This window comes from Sparus aurata, chromosome 2, assembly GCF_900880675.1.
Source record: "Sparus aurata chromosome 2, fSpaAur1.1, whole genome shotgun sequence".
NCBI lineage: Eukaryota > Metazoa > Chordata > Actinopteri > Spariformes > Sparidae > Sparus > Sparus aurata.
Window position 1 is genome coordinate 8,545,353 of NC_044188.1, and position 18,894 is coordinate 8,564,246.

General features: G+C 42.2%; 1 protein-coding gene across 10 annotated transcripts in view; it reads left to right on the plus strand.

Annotated features, from left to right (window-relative positions):
• The window catches only part of robo2 (roundabout, axon guidance receptor, homolog 2 (Drosophila)), a 321,203-nt gene that overhangs the window by 299,408 nt on the left and 2,901 nt on the right, over window positions 1-18,894 (plus strand). For 6 of the 10 annotated variants that reach the window (XM_030399196.1, XM_030399170.1, XM_030399178.1 and 3 more), the window contains 8 exons: window positions 238-510; window positions 1,522-1,647; window positions 6,603-6,762; window positions 9,254-9,517; window positions 10,456-10,670; window positions 16,020-16,178; window positions 16,373-16,639; window positions 18,101-18,289. In XM_030399196.1, the coding sequence (XP_030255056.1) occupies window positions 238-510; window positions 1,522-1,647; window positions 6,603-6,762; window positions 9,254-9,517; window positions 10,456-10,670; window positions 16,020-16,178; window positions 16,373-16,639; window positions 18,101-18,289 (1,653 nt within the window). The remainder of the gene's footprint in view (window positions 1-237; window positions 511-1,521; window positions 1,648-6,602; window positions 6,763-9,253; window positions 9,518-10,455; window positions 10,671-16,019; window positions 16,179-16,372; window positions 16,640-18,100; window positions 18,290-18,894) is intronic. The other 4 variants (XM_030399219.1, XM_030399235.1, XM_030399243.1 and 1 more) reach the window with 2 other exon arrangements.

An 18,894-nucleotide genomic window follows, 5' to 3' on the forward strand; every position in this document is an offset into this window, starting at 1 on the left:
TTCATAATTATGTTTTCAGTGTATGAATCATCTGTAACTAAGAATCATGTTTTCAAGAGGGATCATGGAGTCCACCATGTAACACTGCCATGTTTCTGGCACTGGCTCTTGAGAGAGCTTTTGGCCTTGAAGGGCAGGATGAGTTGAGGGGTGTTCAGTTGGTTGCAATCTACAAACTCATCGCTAAATGCCACTATATTGTAATATATATGTAAATTCCCCCTTCCTCTTTTCAAGATCTTCCCACTGGGCAAGGAGATAAAACGGGCACCATGCTCTCTGATGGAGCCATCTACAGCAGCATAGACTTCACCACCAAAGCCAACTACAACAGCCCTGGCCAAACGTCCCAGGCCACACCCTATGCCACCACCCAGATTCTCCATTCCAGCAGTATCCACGAGCTGGCGGTCGACCTGCCCGAGGCACAGTGGAAGGCCTCACTCCAGGCCAAGCAGGAGATGGCCAACCTTGGGTACTCACTGCCTGACAAGAACTCCTGCAACAACAGTAAGTCAAACTGAGACAGTGAGTGCGCTAATGGCGGTTTGCGGGGATGCTGTTGCCCTCACAAGTGTTTTATATATGATCGTGTCCCCAAGAGATTATTTTTATCCATTGACATCAGAAACAAAGTGAATTAACCCAGATCAAAAACCACAAATTTACAGTTACAACAAGGTGGCCATTTTGAATTCAAAGTTTTCCAACAAGAGTATTTGAAGCCTTTCCAGACCCACTGTGGTTGGGAGGAGTTTGTCCTAAAAAGAGTCATTTTTCCCCCGGCAGACATCAACTTGGTTACTCTCCAAGGCTGAATAAACATCTTTTGAAGGAGCAGTGCCGCTAATTCATCTATCCTTTCTCTTGCTGGGTTTTCATGGTGGTGCAACTCCTTCGGCTTTTAGAGTAATTGTTAATCCATTTTAGCTTGACTAATATTTAAGAAATTAATCCAAATTAATTACAGTGGATTTGATGCAGGATTTTTTAAAGCCGAGTGGAGTTTCATACTTTAGGTGTAATGAGTATTCCTCGGCTGTCTTCTTATACATATTTATGATCTAATTTTCCAACAGTCTAAAACAGATTAATTATTGTCTTTACATAGTCTCTTTAATCCAATTAATCTTTAAAAACTACTTCTCTAATTCTCTCTGACATTATTTTAAGAAGTATGATCTCATATGATTATGTACATCTCTCTGAGGGGGGATAAATATTGAATTAAAAACCCTGCTATTGACTCATTTATCCAGTTTCTTGAAATGAAAAGTTGTGTAAATGATTAGCCCTATGCTTTTCAAATCAACAACAAATCAAATTTGTCCTCCAAATGTTTTGTGTGTTGCATACAAATCAGAGAGTGAATGACAGGTTGAACAAGTGCTCCTCCTTGAATGTATGAATCCTGAATTTGTCCTGCTTGCTCAATGCTCTAACTGCATGTTTGCATGTGCTTGTGCTAACTGCCAAACACCTGACGCCACTGTGATTTTTGCCCTTTAACCCCCACTGTAGCCCTCCTTTTCATTCCTGACTACCGATTGGCTGATGGATTGTCTAATAGAATCCCACACAACCAATCACAAGATTTCAGCACCACCAGCTCTCACAACAGCTCAGAGCGAAGCGGCAGTCTCTCAGGTTGGTTAACGCAGCAGAGAATCTTATAAAGCAAACTGGGATGCTCTCTGGGGCTCTGCCGCTTGAATTTATGATTGACTGATGTCTTAATTGCTTTATTGATCTGTTATTTGCATGTACTAACATGACATCCAAGAGAATTTATATGAACACGTGTCCCTTTCCCTCACCAGAGATGCTTTGCTCACTCAGCTCCCACTGCTTACAGTTTATTTCATGTGGATGCTGTTAAGTCTTATTTTTAGTTATATGCAGTTCTGAGTAGCTTTCTACTGTACTGCATGTAGCCATGTTGTTATTTATATAGGAAGTGACAGCTTATTGGAGCATACAGAAAGAAAGAGAAAGAAAAACACTGTGATCTCCTGACAGAATATGGATGCAAGTGCTAATGCTCGGTTTCTACCATATCAGCCGGTCCTTGTAAGGGCTTTGTCTCTCACTGTGTGAGTGAGCAGACGGGAATAGGGGCAAAGGGAGTCTTTCAGACCGAGTGGACACACTCTGGACACACACATACACACACACCATTAGAGATGCTTGGCTGGGTAAAGTGGCAAAAATACCTCCCTTTTTCCCTCTTCTCCTAATGGTGGCTGACTACACTAAAACCCATGTTCAGAGAATTACAATGTCATTTATAGGACACCAAGGCAGCCCTCTGCCTGCCTCCCCTCCACTCTCCTCTTTTATCTAGTTACAAGCCACTGCCTTAACTGGTCTCTAATTCAATGCTCTGGCACACAGTGGGTTTGAGAGAAGGATGTGAAGTGGCCATGCCTTACAGGCAGATTCCTCCTATAGACGCGAAGGTTACTAAGGGCCCAGACTGGGCTCGGCACATGCTGAATTATAATTTCATGAGACAGAGAGAAAACATCATTAACTAGAAAGATCCCTGCACAGAGTACAGTGATATGTTGAATTATTTCTTAAATGAGTTTGAATGCTATTTGGTATACAGTAAAAACACACAGTAATACCTTTAGATATTCAGTGTCAAATGTAAAATTTCTAAATTTGACTAAAAGAGATAATAATCGGGATTCTAGATATAATATACAATAAAACAGAATACAGAATCCCCTACATAATATGTTATATTTATTAGACCCATTGCTATATTGAACAGGAGGGAGGCACTAAAATGAGTTTCTGGCTATATGTCTTCTCTATACAGTACATCGTACAGCAGAGATGGGAATTTATACAAGCTAAGACTTGATTCAGACTTCAACCAGAGTAAACTCACCATCTGAACGAGGGAAAAGTTGAAGTAGCGATGTCTTGCTCTCCCTCTGAGGAGATGGAAGGAATAATGAATGTCAGGTCTGAAGGAGGAGAGCAGGATGAAAAGGAACAGAAATAGAGCAGCTTTCATGGCAGCATGGATCTCCACTGGGGACAAGAAGCTGCTCATTAAAACCTTTCTTAGTGTAAGGGAGAAGAGGTAGCTGCTGTTTTCTGTGTTTTCTGTAGCAGTTTCAGACCCTGAAGACTCCCGCACTCCCCTCACACTCTGTGTACCTCCATAATTATGGGAAGTCCGTGGTTGTTTGTGACCTACTCTGCCCCCTGCACTCTCCATATATGTTGCATCTCACCTCGTTATGTAACATGTTGTCTGTATTTTCAGTTAAAAAATGATGATACATGACTTTCAGTTTTTTTGATGTCCTTTCTTAAATGATTCTCCCACTCAGAAGTTATATCTGGCTGCATAGTTTTTCTAGAGTCTCTGCTCTGTGGCTTTCCCCCTCAGCACTGACGCACCCAATGAAAACAAAGCAAGCTCAAGGCTATGCAGCCCTGCAGTTATAGGCCGGGAGCGCCCAAACCTTGGGTATAAATACCCAACGCAGAATCTATATTTAGTACGAGTTCCCCTTTGAAGAGAGGCCCAGTTTTGTCAGAGGAGATGGGTTCGCTGTGTAATTCCTGTATAGCTCCTAGCCACAGCCTCGCTCTGTATTTTTCATATTTGGGGTGAGCTGTTGTAATTCCAGTGCCAGACCATCTTTCCCTAGAAGAGGCTCATTTACAATATTGATGGCTGGTTTTGTGTGGAGGGACTAAGGATGATTGAACAATCGCGTCAGCTCACCATTTATTGGTAAAAGTCAAGCGTCGCCCAGAGGTACGATTAGGAAACCCAATTACTTTCAGACTATACTTACACTGTGGTGCCACCTGCCTTGGGCTTACAGTTGTTTCTTTTATTACTTCCATTCTTTATTAATCTTATTCTGACACCTATCTCCTCTTGTCTGATATTCCCTTCCTCGCCCCAGCATATTTACCAGGCTCATCTTTGAAGTGATTTCTGTTTTCTTGCTGGTTGAAGACTTGAAAGAGCAACGTGATTATAATTTTCTTGACTGAAAAATGTTTTTGCACGGTCTTATTTGTATTTCTCTGCCATCTGGCTTCCATGAAAATCAATAGAAATGTACCTCATTGCTTCTGTACGTTTCTCTCGATGACAGTGATCTACTTTTTACTGTGGTGGAGTGGAGGCAGTTTATTAGATTACATTGGAGTGCACGATGTTACATTGCACAAGATGCCGTATTGGCAGCTTTTTTGTGGCACTGGGAAAAGTGATTACAGGCCTTTGGCAGAGAAGGCTAACCAACAGATGACAGATACAAATGTGTTCAACAGAGTTTCCCGAAGATGGCTTTCACTAGTCTGTGTGGCTTGTGACGTCAGTTTGAGGTATTTCCTGGATTGAGATTTAAGGTGTTTACTGGTATAGACGCACTTCAGCTGGCCACAAATGGACTCATATATGCAGATGCTGTACAGTATGTCTGCCTACTTCCCTTTCATGTGCATAATGTAAGAAACATGAGAGAAACTTTACATATTAATAAACCTGGGTGCTCAAAAATTAATGGTATAGCATATGATCACACAACATGTAACTGCTTTGCGGTGTGTGATAAACTTGATAAATATCGTGTGAGGCAGGATAAGATGCAATAAATAAAAAACAAGTGTGCATTTTTTATTGATTGAATAGATTTTTTTACTGTACCATTGTTTTCTACTATGTCTTAACATGATGGAAGAAGGCACGACAAGTTTATTATATAGCACAGGGAAATTCAGAGTGGTTCACAGGGGCACGGAAATACATCTGAAAAAAACATTAAATATGTATTTATGAGACAATAAAAACAACAAAAATGAAAAGGAAGTTGCATTTTAAAGACAATCAAAACAAAGCAAGCGGTAGTAGATACAGATTAAGGAAAAATTAGGTATCTTATTTATTGGATTGGCTGAAGTAAACAACAATATTTTAAGCTCCGATGTAAATGAGTAACTAGTTTAAGCAGTCTACCACTATCATCATAGACCCACTATCATTCTCAGTAATGTTCAAGAAACATTTTAAAATCATTATTATGTATGTTTAGTCATACAACCTTGATTTGCTTCATAGGTGTACCACTGAAAAATAGTTTATGCCCAGCTGATGTTCTGGTCAAACTACTTTTTACACAAATGAATCTTTTCTGATATTGGTAGACTTTTTCGTCTGTGTATTGTGGTAGAAAAGATGGCAAAGATGTTTAATATATGATGCATTATGTAGCTGCCCTACAGTGAATCAAATCAATTCTAATTATATAGGCTTAAATCACAATCACATTGCATCAATGGCGTTTACAGCATTGATTATTTATGATCTTGCTTTTTTATTATTTTTTTTTATTTGTTCATTTTTATTTATCAATTTGCAGAGAAGCACCTGTGAGGACACGCTACTATTATAACCCACGCATTATATTTTATAGTGCTCATTTATTGACATAACAATGAATCGATAAAGACAATAATCAACATCAGCAGATACAGTTAATTAGAAAAGAAAGAGCTCCTGTGGAAGTTGTATTAATATATATTCCCATATACACAAGAGTTACTAAAGGAACTAGTAAAGACTGGTCAAAGTAACCATCCAAAAATAGATGGGTTTTTTTTCCTTATTTTTATTCCTTAAATAAGAAATAAAACGGTTCTAAAATGTATCTAAAGTTATTGTAAATAAATTAAGTCCCGATTGTGTTTTTGTTGATAACTATCAGGTAAAAATAAATTTGCGTTTTGACTGATATGATGATTTACCTCCGAGCAATTGTATTTTCCATCAGCGCTTCGTAGTCTTCAGGAATATGTGTAAGCTGTATATACCTTAACTCAAAAACACATTTGGGCTTGAAGTCAAATGTGTTTTGAAGAAAAAAAAAAAGGTTTCTTTCACAGTGACCAAACCGTATAAAAGCTGGTATTGACCTGGCTTGGCAGATTTATAAAGATGGATGGGACAGAGGAGAATCTGGTGTTGGAGGGATATGAGTGGAAATGGATGGGGTTAGCGGCTCTCCGGTGTAATAAAAGAAATGAAAGTAGTAATAGACTCTCAGTGAATTCCATTAGGGACACACTGACACTACACAAGCCATTCATTATGATGATGCTGTGAAGTGAGATATTTCATTGTGGAGCCCAAAGACTGGTGTTAAAGGGGACACTGAGGGATGGGTGGAGCACAAAGGTCTGCCTCGGCCTCGTTTACTGCCGTTCTCTTCTGTTTCTATGGAGATTTGAGTCTTTTCAGCCAATTAATCAATGGTAGCACGCTTTTCATCAGGCAACCTTGAGCTTTTCTATGTAAGCATTGACAGGCAGGGGCCCATTGAAATGTTGTGTTTGAAACTGTGTATGATTTTCCAAGGGTATGTCAAAACCAAATGGATCTGTAATCTAACTAGCATGTTTGGATTCAATTGAGTTTCTTGCGAGGACACATTTGTCACAAGCAGCTGCTGTAATTTGCAATGCTACCCCACTTGTATATTAGTTTTTAATGGATTTTCTTTTACAATCTAATTTTCAATGACTCTGTCTCTTAAAATGGATCCCTTCCCTCTTCCCTTTTGTAGGTGGAAAGGGAGGAAAGAAGAAGAAGACCAAGGCTGGCTCTAAACCCACTAAAGCCAATGGGTCCAACTGGGCCAATGTTCCCCTGCCCCCTCCCCCGGTTCACCCTCTCCCTGGCACTGAGATGGACCATTACCCCAATGAGCATCATGAAGGAGGAGGGTATGTCTGCTATACAAATTCAATATGAACATATTAATCATATTTTGCAGTATTAGTTCATTTTTTGTTCAGGGCAGTGTAAGACATTTTATTTTAGATATTGATGCTTAGCACTTGACAGTGGACACGAAACTGAAAACTAGAGCTGACACTGATATTTTGGGATAAAATAAAAAAAATACTCATACACATAAGCATCTTGCATCGTGTTTTGTTATCAGTGCATATAAGTTGGGCTTTAATGAAAACCATATAAAAAAAAAGGCTTATCCAATATTTTGTCAATATCTTTCTCAGTCATACACAATAAACAATCTACTATCCATCTAGACCTCCTCCCATTATATGCACAACAGAACTGCAGCGATTAATCGACTTAGAAAATGAATCCATAATAATTTGATAACTGAACGATCTTTTCAGTCGTTTTTCAAGCACAGATGTAAAACATTTGGTTACATAATCTTAAATATAAGAATTTTCCTTTGTCAAGTATGATGGTCAACGGTTGAACAAAAGTCATTTGAGGTGGTGACTTTGGGATCTGGGAAATTGTTTTGAGAGATTAGTTATTTTTTACCTTTTAAATACTAAACGATACATCTCATAATCATGAAAAAATGGCAGAGACATTGATAATAAAAAGTAACTGTTTGTTTCAGCCCCAATACACAACCTCAAGTGGTCCGATTTCCACCCAGGACATTATAAGTCACAGTTTAGACTCTTTTTCCTCTCGCTTTTTTATAGATCTGAAATTTGTTTCAAACAGAATTCATGTTTAATTGTTTGAATCATTTAGTTAAACTGTTAGAATATTGTAAAATTGGCAGTGGCAGCACAGAAAACGAAGCAGTATGAACTAATCACATAATTACCAACTCTGTTGTAGACGCACTCGCCCATTATTATCTTCGTATGTTTCCTCCTTTGACTTGATCAGTAGAAGAGAATCTTGTGCGTTGCTTTGCTGGAAAGAACAAGACAGAGCTTGCCAGTAGGAGCAACACCATGCATTTCTGTTTGTAATAACAGGGTTCAGCTCTGTTTTCTCTGTGGCTAATTACTGTACTACTGTACATCTGGAGGAAAAAAATGAAGGATCAATCTGTGTATAGTTTCTGCAGACAGCCACACACACACACACACACACACACACACACACACACACACAAGAAGCTCATATACAGATGGCTGCAGATCAAACTATCTGCTGATCCTGTCTTCAATCTATGAGATGACTTCATGACTTGAAAATAAATGAAAGGGAAAAAAACAAAACGATGTTCGAGCAGTCTCCTGCTGCTACTAGCTCGTAGACACACAGATGGTTTCAGATTAATCTATTTGCTGAATTCCACAGTGGAAAAAAAATCATAATTGCATTGTTTCATAAAGGAAAAAAAAAGCGAGACAGGCAGAGTGGGGGATTTATGGCAGCAGATTGTTATCTACCTCTGAGTCAGAAGGAGATGTAAAAAGCTGTCGGAGTTCGTAAATGTGCTTGATGCATCACCAGCCACTTCTTTTGTTTATGTATAAATATATACACACTAATTACATGACTTTCTTAAATCAACTGACACATGTTTTAACATTTCATTTAGTGCAGTGAATGAAACAGAAGCTCAGACATACTCTTCTGTAGGTACACAGTAACAGAGGCTTATTTAAATGTTAGTGTGTGTCTCTGTCTTTGGTCCAGTAGGTGCGATGTGCTGCTACTCCCATTTCCAATCTGGGAGAGTCATCTGCTTTAATGGGCTATCTGGCAAATGAAGAGTCCTGTGCACTGTAAATCTGAGGCTGCTCTTAATGGCAGCAGATTAAAACAGTTATGTCCTATGGAGTGTGCACTGACAAATTTCTTTAATGAACATTTTCTTTATGGCTAGTATTATTTCAGCATGTATAAGCACTACTATGAGGAAGTGAAGCCTGACTACCTCCATAATTCCTCTCAGGACTGTCGCATAACGAATTCTTGCGAAAGTTGGACAAGGTCACAAAGCTCCAATCTTGGTGTATAGGAATGTCTCATCAAATATTTATATTCTTGTGCTGTATGCTATTCCCTCTCTATTCAGTAGCCTTTATATATTTATAGACATGACAATATAACACAGCTTGTTGTGGTTCTCCTGTCCCCATGTTGTTTTTTTATTTAAATTCTCATTAAGCTTTTAAACAAATGAGCTTCAGTCTGGATGATCAGGCAACAGCTTAAACAGTTAGTTGATTGATATTTTAGTCAATTGACTGGAAATTAATTGCCAAATATTTCAATACTGGGCCAAGACCGATCCAAGATTCATGAAAAAGGTTTTATAGTTTTTGTGTAATGCTGCCGACAAACTACCCGACCAACGAACAGATACGTGCAAAACCATGATAATAATAATAGTAATAATCCCTAGTTGCATGCCTAGATGAGACTCATCATCATCAGCTGTCAGAATCTTTGTGCAGTAAATATCTCTTCTCACATCAGGTATGAGAGTGATGGCTGGGGCCCGCCCATGCCCGTGCAGACCTATCTTCACCAGGGCATGGAGGACGAGCTGGAGGAAGAGGAGGAGAGGGTTCCCACCCCTCCCATCCGAGGGGTTGCCTCCTCCCCAGCTGCTGTGTCCTTTGGACAGCAGTCCACAGCCACCCTCACCCCTTCTCCCCGGGACGAGATGCAGCCCATGCTCCAGGCCCATTTGGATGAGCTGACCAGAGCATACCAAATGGACATGGCAAAACAAACATGGTAATAATACATTTTTATTACGCAATTATCTATTTTCCATCCGTCCATGAAGATATATTTTTTTTGATAATATATGCCTTGTTGTCATTTTCAAATGCTCACTGTACATTCTGCTCTGCATGCATTGCTCCCAGGACTTACTTTGGTCCTGCAGTGTTCTCCATGTCAACCGTGTGTGCAGTGGAGATAAACCCATTAATCATTTCATTTTAATGGGCCCATGCTACCACTTAGGCGACTACTATATTTTGCTCACTCTAAGAGACACAATTTCTTACCCACGGTTGTTTACCCTCCCTACACCCATACGGCACATTGCATTGTTGTTGTGCTCATGCAAGTCAGATGAAGGCCATGCTTCATTCTGTCGGCAACGCTGAGAGAATCAGAGACTGGCATTCATTCATAATAGTGAAGTGGGGGGTAGACAGGGAAGCCTTGTCAGGAAGGAGATGTCATGTTACCCAGTAATGACTATGTTGGTTAGAGAGCATCTTTGACAACACCAGAGGGCCAGTAATTACAACCAATTCCCACTGCAAAACGCGTCAAAGACATTGCACTCCTCAAACAAACGCGGCTGTCAGTGGAGCGGGCTGCCACTGAGGTGACAGCCATGTGTCGACAGGCCTGGAGAGAGCGTGCCTTTGTACCATCCACAGCAGCAATTAGTGGGTCATTGTGTTAGCATGCAAGCAGCACCGCGGAATTAGTGGAAACGTCCAAATTTATTCAGCGCCTTCATATGAAAGAGAACGCCAGATTTAGCTCTATGCTTCCACATGCATCCTTATTTTTTCAGCATCTTGTGGCATAGAAACTACTGAATATTCCCTTTATTCTTTATCTATGATTCATTCTTGCACATTCCTTCATATAAACTTTTCACCTATATGCGTATTATGTGTTTGTATAGTAAGATGTTTTTCTCTTCCCAGGCACATGCAGGTGGGCTCACTTCCTCCCCAGGCTCCCGCTCCTCCAGTGGGCTACGTGTCGAGCACAATGGTTTCCGACCTGGAGACGGACCTGCCTGATGAGGATGAGGAGGAGGAGGAAGAGGAGGAGGATGAAGGCTACGGAGCCAGGCATCCCCGTGGTATTGAGCACACACCAGGGTCTAGCATGGACAACCTGGACAGCTCTTTAACAGGTAATGGGTGCTTCTTTGCACATATTTGTACCATATTATGACTAATTCTAATTCATTTTGTGCAATAAATGTGTGTATGTTTGTACTGTTAAACTGTATCTTTATTGTAGACATTGATCAATTAATGTTACACACTCAAATCAAAATGAGTCTGAATGGGCAAACATTCACTTCCCATTGTCATTGTCTTACAGTAAATGGTTTGTTGTTCCTGACATGTTCTTTATCAGTCTGCCATGCGTACATTTTTATGTGAACATGCTTACTGAGTGTCCCTTAATCAAGTTTTTTAAGCACTTTTGGCAGACTCTGGGGAATTATAATTATCATTTCTAAAAAGAGATAAGAAAGTCCATGAATTTTAAACAGGATAGTGAGAGGGAAATTAAGAGGAGGGAGAGGCATGGCGAGCAGGGGGAGAGTGTCTGTGATTTAACTCGCACACAGCACCGGAGCCAGCGCCGCCCATATCTTCCCTAGGAGATTTGAAATAAATTTCACGTGCAGCATATTCCATTCCAGACCAGAGGCACCATTTCCATTTTTACAACTCACTGAAAACTTTTACAGCCGTCTGTCAGGGGGACGTATGAAGGGCATGACATTGCAGCGGCAGAGCTTGGTTCTGGACTGCTGCTCTCCTACTGACCAGACCACAATATCCATCTGTAAACTACCGGGTAAAACTGGAGGGATATTTATCGAAAAAATATTTGGCATTTGGCTACAATGCCCTGTAAAGACAAGTTGTGATGCAAAGTGTCGGTGACTGTGTGTCTATCAGACCTATTAGGTCCCCACACCTTCTTAAATATCATTTCAGAATAAGAACTTTTCAATTAATTTCCAGGCCCAGTTCCCTCAAATTCAAGGACACAACATGGTGCAGATGGAAATTAATTACTGTAAGAATTTTTATAATGACAACTCGCAGGATTTATAGAGGCCCACAGACAGCAATTACAAAGACAGAGACTCGGATGTGTGAACACTTTTCAATTCTGCTCTTTCACAGCGATCTGTTAACAAAGCACGGAAGAACAATTTATATTCTTTCACAAACTGTATAATTCAAGCACTTTCAATGACTCATGTATGTTTAGGTTTATCTGAAATAGCCATGTTGTTTATTTTTTCTGGAACATCATAATCAATCTTGCTGCAGGACAATCATTTCGGGTTATGAAAAAGCAAAAAAGTCTGCATTTGGAGCAAGTCGTTGTGGCTGAGTGGGTCAAGTAAAGGACTTTTTTTCTGTTTTCTGTCAGAGTTTGGTTCAATCTAGGCAACAAAGCTAGTTGCTTAGCTTTAGCGAAAGATGGTTGTGGTTGAAATAGACCTTTTCAGACGTTAAACACATGTTAGAGCGGGTAACTTCTCCTATGTGCGTATTTTTTCCTGCCTTTTTCCTGAGTCACAAAGCTATGACGTGACAAAACCGTGCTTGGTCAGTTGTAATGAAGGTCCTGGAGCAACATTAATTATGCTGTTCCAGGAACAACACGGCAATATCAGCTTGTGCATCATGAAATGTATGGTTGGAAAGAAGCAACAGAAAATATCCTGCATCTGAAGGTAGAGGAGCTCAGAGGAAGCATGAAAATAAGAGGGTTGACAGTGCTGCTGGTTGGTCTCCCCTGTCAGTGGCAGCCCTAAAGAGTAGTTTTCCATGGGATGATGGAACAGTGGTTTTGGTAACGCTGACACATGCTACAGCTGATGTATTTGGCGGAATATAAAGCAGCAACTGGGCCCTAATCTACTGCATCTCTCCTCCACTGTATTACTCTGAAGACAGCACTATTTCTTCTTATCTCTCCGCAAGTCTGCCTCGCACCCCATCGTTTGACAGCACAGACACGGTCCCAGCTCCAAGGTTAGCTGGAGGGAGAGAGGGAGGATAGGGGAAGCCGCTGAGATTTATCGCGGCCACCATTTTGCGGCAATACAAATAGGGGAGGGTAGAAGTGAGATTCCTGTCAAGCCTCACTTGATAGATCTGTCATTGTTTTAATAATATGGAAATAGGTCTGTTTTCATAATGCTGCACCAAAGGCCAGTATATCAAACATTTTCCACTGATGCCCCGGGAAAAAAAGACTTCTCCTCGGGGACCATTTTTCACCCAGCAGATTGTCTGCACCGGCTTTACAATGTGTTATTCTACACTCTGAGATAATACCCCACATTTTTTAGGAGATAAATGTAAATCCCGGTGTTGTGGTGGGTATTGAAGAGCCATGTCTTGCTTGAGCCAGAGAGATGTAGCAACGCATAGGTATTACCTGGCTTTGTGTGTAGGCGGTATAGGTCGTGTGAAGCTGAGATGTGGTCGCAGTCAGGCTGTTACGCCTACAATGAGCTGAAAGCTGGGCTGTTCTGGGCGATTACTCTCCCATAAAGCCTTGCCAGGTTTGTGAGGAGCGGGGTCACGTCTCCTGACGGCAGGTAGAGACGCCTGCTCGTCAGGGGGAATGATTTTCCTGCTTAACGACATGCAGATTAGGGTTTCCGTCAGTATAAATCAGTTTTAGTGGCAGGAGGGACCTGGGCTGCGTTTTACTGCCCCCCAACCATCTCCCGTTTACTGGCCTTGCTCTATCAGCGCGTGGAGCACGGGAGGTGTCAGCCAGTGGATTTTAGAGTACATGGCTTGGCCCATTGCTTTGGTTCAAGACGTGATAAAATGAAAGAGCCGCAGAGCAAACACTGGTCTTGAGCCACAGAGAAAAAAAAAATCCCACATTTCTAGGACAAAAGGAAAACTAGATTGAATTTTTATCAAATTATGTTACAATGATCACAGTTTGATTGGACTGCTATTTCTGAGAATAGAAGTGCTCCAGAGGTTCAGGAGTAGAAAGTGGCAGTTAGTGCAACTGAAAAGTCATTCTGTGATGTGATTTGCTGAGGCAGTGTTCCTTCGCTGAGCCGGAGGAGTTGGAAGCTTCAGTGCTTTGGCTGGCACTGCCTATACTTCAATATCTGCTCTATTCTTTGTGGGAGGATTGGACCCAGCGGAATTGCTGTCTTTCTTTCTTAGAGAAAAAACTCTCAGAAACGGAATTTCAAAGAAAATAGCTCGGCAAGATGGAGGGCTCGAGGTAGTTACTGCCTTGGATTTCAGTGGGTGCTGTAAAAATGGGTTGTGTAAGGGCTCCTCTACCTTATGCAAGCTTGTATTTTATAGAAGTTTCCATTAATCGGAGAGAATTTTACCGCAATAGGAGTGAAAAGCTGGTGCAACTTTAGCTGTCGAAAGTGCAATTCCCTCCAGTCACATCCAGTGACAGAGTAACCACCTCTTTGAGACAGATGGTTAAAGATGAAGAGACTCACAGATGGGGAAGTTGGAAAAGTCTTTGAATTGCTTTTCCTAGTGTATCTGGATAAATAAACCACAATTACCAAGTTTTATGGATGATTTTAAATGTGTAGTGCAAAAGGAAGCACCATCTGCAGCCCAAGCTCTTCTTACTCCAGCTAACATATATATGAATTGTTCATTTGAATCTCAGAACCGTCCTGGCCAGCATTATGCTGACCTTTAAATAAATCCTGCTGCTAACTTTTTGTCCCCATTGCACCCTCTACAACCTTTCCCCTCACATCTCCCCAGTTCTCTGTTCCGCCAGTCTGTTCAATCACATCACTCTTGTGTTCTGTGTGCGGGAGGGATAGAGTGTGTGTGAGCAGAGCACTTGGGCCGGTGCCACTTGAGCAAAGTCTGCCAAACTAGTCCCACTGAAAGCTGTCACATTAGCCGACTGTTCTCTGTGTTTTTGCTTGCCAAAGTGGCATATTTTTATTGGCACGCTGATACTTTTTATATTTAAAGTGCTGGCCTGGCTTTTTATGTGAAGAGAGGAAAAAAAATGACAAAAAAATCAAAGCATGAAGAAATACTTCCAGGGAACATAGATATTTAAGATATAAGTCACAAGTACCGTGTTATGTTAACACATTTCCCGTGTGTAGCTCCTGTCTTTTAGTCATCTTTACATTAACATATTTGTGTAAATACATGAGAAAGAGAAAGTCCAACAGTAGAAAATTCGTCCTTGTCTTAAGATTACAGCTTCCTTTAGACAGCGGTGGCTGTGCATTTTTAAACAGGAATGAAAAAAAAAACTGTGTGCACACCACCAGGTGTTTGATTCAATACATTGTTTTGTGAGATGCTTCATCTGTGTCACCTGAGGCAGTCTTGTAGCTAACTCTGCTCAGCACAGGTGCGCTCATTGTTCCCTATCAAAAGACGAGCAGAATCACTTGTTGCCAGTCCTGCTGTTCCACTGTGTACATTCTGATGTGCTTGCTTGCACCTGTGAGTGTGCGTGTGCAATATATGTTGTGCATGTGTTTGTACTAGATGAAAGAGGACAGGCCAGAACAGAATGACTACACAAAAGCGCTCACCTCCAAGAACAGAAATGCCCTGCAGCAAATACGAAATCATTTTAGTGTAGGATGATAATGTTACCTCATTTTTATAAGATCATTCAACACATCCATCTGTCTGAATGTAAAATCACAGCACAGATGTTCTAAATGTCAGATCATATGTCCGTAAAGGTTATGGGCACTCAGATGAAAAGTATGAGCATGATACGGTTGAATTTGAGTGGTTTAAAATGAAAAAATAAAAACCTATTCACACTCACACACAAATGTGGTGTTCCTCAGGGTCCATGGTGAATGGGTGGGGCTCAGCCTCGGAGGATGACCGTAATTTCTCCAGCCATAGGTCCAGTTTGGGCAGTTCATCTGATGGATCCATCTTTACCCACTGCAGCTTTGCCCAGGCCCTGGTGGCTGCTGCAGACAAGGCAGGCTACCGCCTGGAGGGCACTAGCCTCAGCAAGAGAGGTTGGTGTGTGGAGACCAGCTCCCCACTGCCTGACTGGAGCTTCTACCAGTGGCAGATGACTTTTCCTTTCTGCTCTGATTCTTCCTCTTGTCGTCCATTGGCTGATGTTTTCCTCCATAATGTTGGCTTGGGATTTTCCCTCTGTTGTGCCCAGGTTGTGCATGGCACCTGTTGTACATGGCTGGACTGCCGATGTCTCCCTATTCTCAATTTTAACTCTGCTCCTCTATAACTCATCTGGCTTTGCAATTTGACTTTTATGGTTTCTATGAGTAATAATTGGGTGATATTTTATACTTGCAAACTTTTACAGGCCTGAATGCTTTTCTCCTAATGAACGCCTTTGTTTTCAACCAGGTTTTGGCATTTGATTGATAACCTCTACCTTTCCTGATGACAGAATCAGCTCCACTGTCTAGGTACGGCTCCCTCATGTCTTTATTAACCAGCTGGTCTGTGGTCCTGTTTCCCTCTTGCAGGTAAAGGCTTGTCCCACAGGCCTCGGCCCAGCAGTCCATTCTCAACAGATGGCAGCACAGTCGGCACACACAGCTTGGGCCACCAGAGGGCCACCAGGCCCACACGCAAACCCCGAAGCCAGGGCACAGCACCCCACCGGAGAGATGCTGGTGCAGACGGTGAGGCAGCGACTGAAAACACATTTTAAATAGTTGACTCAAAAAAGTTTCTCAAACATCTGTTGTAGTTTTATGAACAAGAAGAAGTAATATGTCTGATGGAAATGTGTCTAGACATGATTGGAGTCAAAACTACATGTTATAAGTCTAAGACTTCAGTTGATTCATTCTGTGGTTTTTCCCCTTTGGCACAGACCTACCTCCTCCACCTGAGCCTCCTCCCTGTCAGGGGCAGGGTCGTATCCAGGGTGCCCGCAGCGTGAGCAGCATGGTACCCCCTACAGACAGGAAGGCGTCATCTCTGGAGCGCCCGCCAATGTCAGGAGTCCTGTCTGGGCCGGAGGATATGAAGAGCTCCATCGACAGACAGGCACGCACTACTTTGGAACATCATCGCCAGGCTCAAGACAGACTGGGCTCCATGGACCGAGCTGATGACGGGCGCAGGGGACACAAAACAGGTGAGGGAGAAAATAAGACTGAAGTCTGGAGCCATGAAAACATACTTAAAACATACTTCAAAAGGTTTTGAGGAAGTGTATGTTTTCATAAATTTGAGTATTGGACAGATGGAAATTTTGGAGGATGAAAAGTCAGCGGATGATCAAACTCATTCAGATTCAGTCTTTGGCAGTCCATCTAGTGGTTCTTGGGCCGATTTAATCTGTACCAAATGTTGAACTGAAAGATCACAGACTGACGACTGAGATTTCCGCCACTCGAGTCAGGCTGCCAGCATGTTAACAAAAAGTTCAGGGAAACAAATCACATGTCTTTTTGGGTAGTAGCACCCTACTTATTTCTAAAAAATGAAGGGCTGTTATGTGTTGTATAAAAGAGTTCTGCCATCCAAACAAAATCCTCTCTTATTTTGCTTATTTTAAACCAATCACTGCAAAGGACATAAAACACTCAAAACAAGTGGAAACGTTCCGGTTAATGACTTAAGTGTAAATAAAGAAATAATTCATCGATTATAGCAAGAAAACAAGAAGCACCCAGGAGCTCCTGCTGTGCCTTGGCAATTGGGTTTTTTTCCTCAAAGTTCTGGTGTTGAAGTTAGCTTCCATGCTGCGTCGAGACTGGGCTCCCATGAACAGATTGCACTGTCTGCCACTTGCTCTGGTTTCCAGAATGCCCCCCTCAGCCCTCCCTCAGCTTCCTCAGTGCCCCTGTAACTGTTGCCAATATGGGCCTGCTCCGCTCCAAGTGAGGCAGGAGGCCCGAGCAGCTGAAATGCACTCTAATCGCTTCAGCTTTCTCTTCTCACACAAACAGCAGCCACTCTACACCCCATCTGTGTGCGTCAGCGCTCATGTGTATGTGTGCGTGCCTGCGTGTGTGTCTGTGGCCATTAGAGATCTCCATGCTGTGTGCCCTGCCCTCTTTGTGCCAGCACTATCTCAGACAGTTAATCTGAGACTGTGAGACAAAGACAGGTGCCACAATCAGCATCTTTACAAAAAAACCCCAAAGGTGAATTCCCATATGTGTCAGAGTGCTGACTGATTCACAGTAGAATCCACCGAGGTCGGGGCAGGCTCTATTACAGTCATTAGCCGAGCGGTGGGGAGCAGTTTGATGAGATTTCACGCAATGACGGAGACTGCTGAGGGTCAATGTTATGCTGCCCTGCAGCAGGGGGTGCCACAGCAGCCAGTGGTCCCTCTGTTATTGTATTTACCCCCTCATAAGGCTGGTAGATGGTAGGCCATGTGTGATGCTGAGAGCCCTCTCTGTGGCACGCCCTGGCATAGCCTGTTGGCACCGCCACTCTGCAGATGTCATGAGGAGGGGGATGTTGCAAAGTGCTCTTTGTTTCCATGCATCAGATGTTAGATGTGTTTCACTGCAACAATAAAAGTCGTGCGTTATGTCCGCAAACTTAAAGGACGCCTTTCGACCTCTCTTTGTGTTCTCAGAGGAAGGGTGTCTGCCATACAATAAACCATCGTTCCCCTCCCCTGGTGGCCACAGCTCATCTGGCACCGCCTCCTCCAAGGGCTCAACAGGGCCACGCAAGACTGAGGGTCCCCGACAGCCACAACAGTGGACCACCTCAGAGCACGCTGAATTCCTGGGGACCAATGGACAATACTCGGGAGAGTTATGTGAGTCATTAACTGTTTGTTGATGAAGGCTCTCAGTCATCCAGGTCATGGAAATTCTAGTTTGCTGTATCTTAGGCAACTGGACTTGTTTCAGTTTCATGAAGACCCTTCACCTCTCATCCAAGAGCCTTCTTGAGGTCTAACTAACTGGAGGGGAGTTGCAGGCTTTTAAACTCTGTGTGACCTTACAGAGTCGTTCCGGATCATCTGAGCTCTGAGTCATTATCATAAACTGTTTGTGTTTATTTACTGCAGTGCTTGATACTGCACGTATAGTAGGAGAAAAAGAGGCTTTGTACTCGTACAGGTCTCCTTATGACGAACCACTTCTTGGCGAAAACAGCAGTTTCTCCATCACTCAGTACCTTTGCACAGCACTGGTTGCCTCACAACTCCACTGTGACGGCACGACTCTGAGAGGCTGTACCTGGCTGTTGATTACAGCACAGAGTTCCCCATAAAACCACAGCCGAACCTGTTTATTAGTGAGCCTTCGAGATGTTATGCAGACTTTTTTTTTTCTTATCACATTCTGCATAAGTGATTCACACACGGAAACAAAGAACCAAAGAGATGCCTGTGCAAAAAGGGTGAGGCGGCAGAAC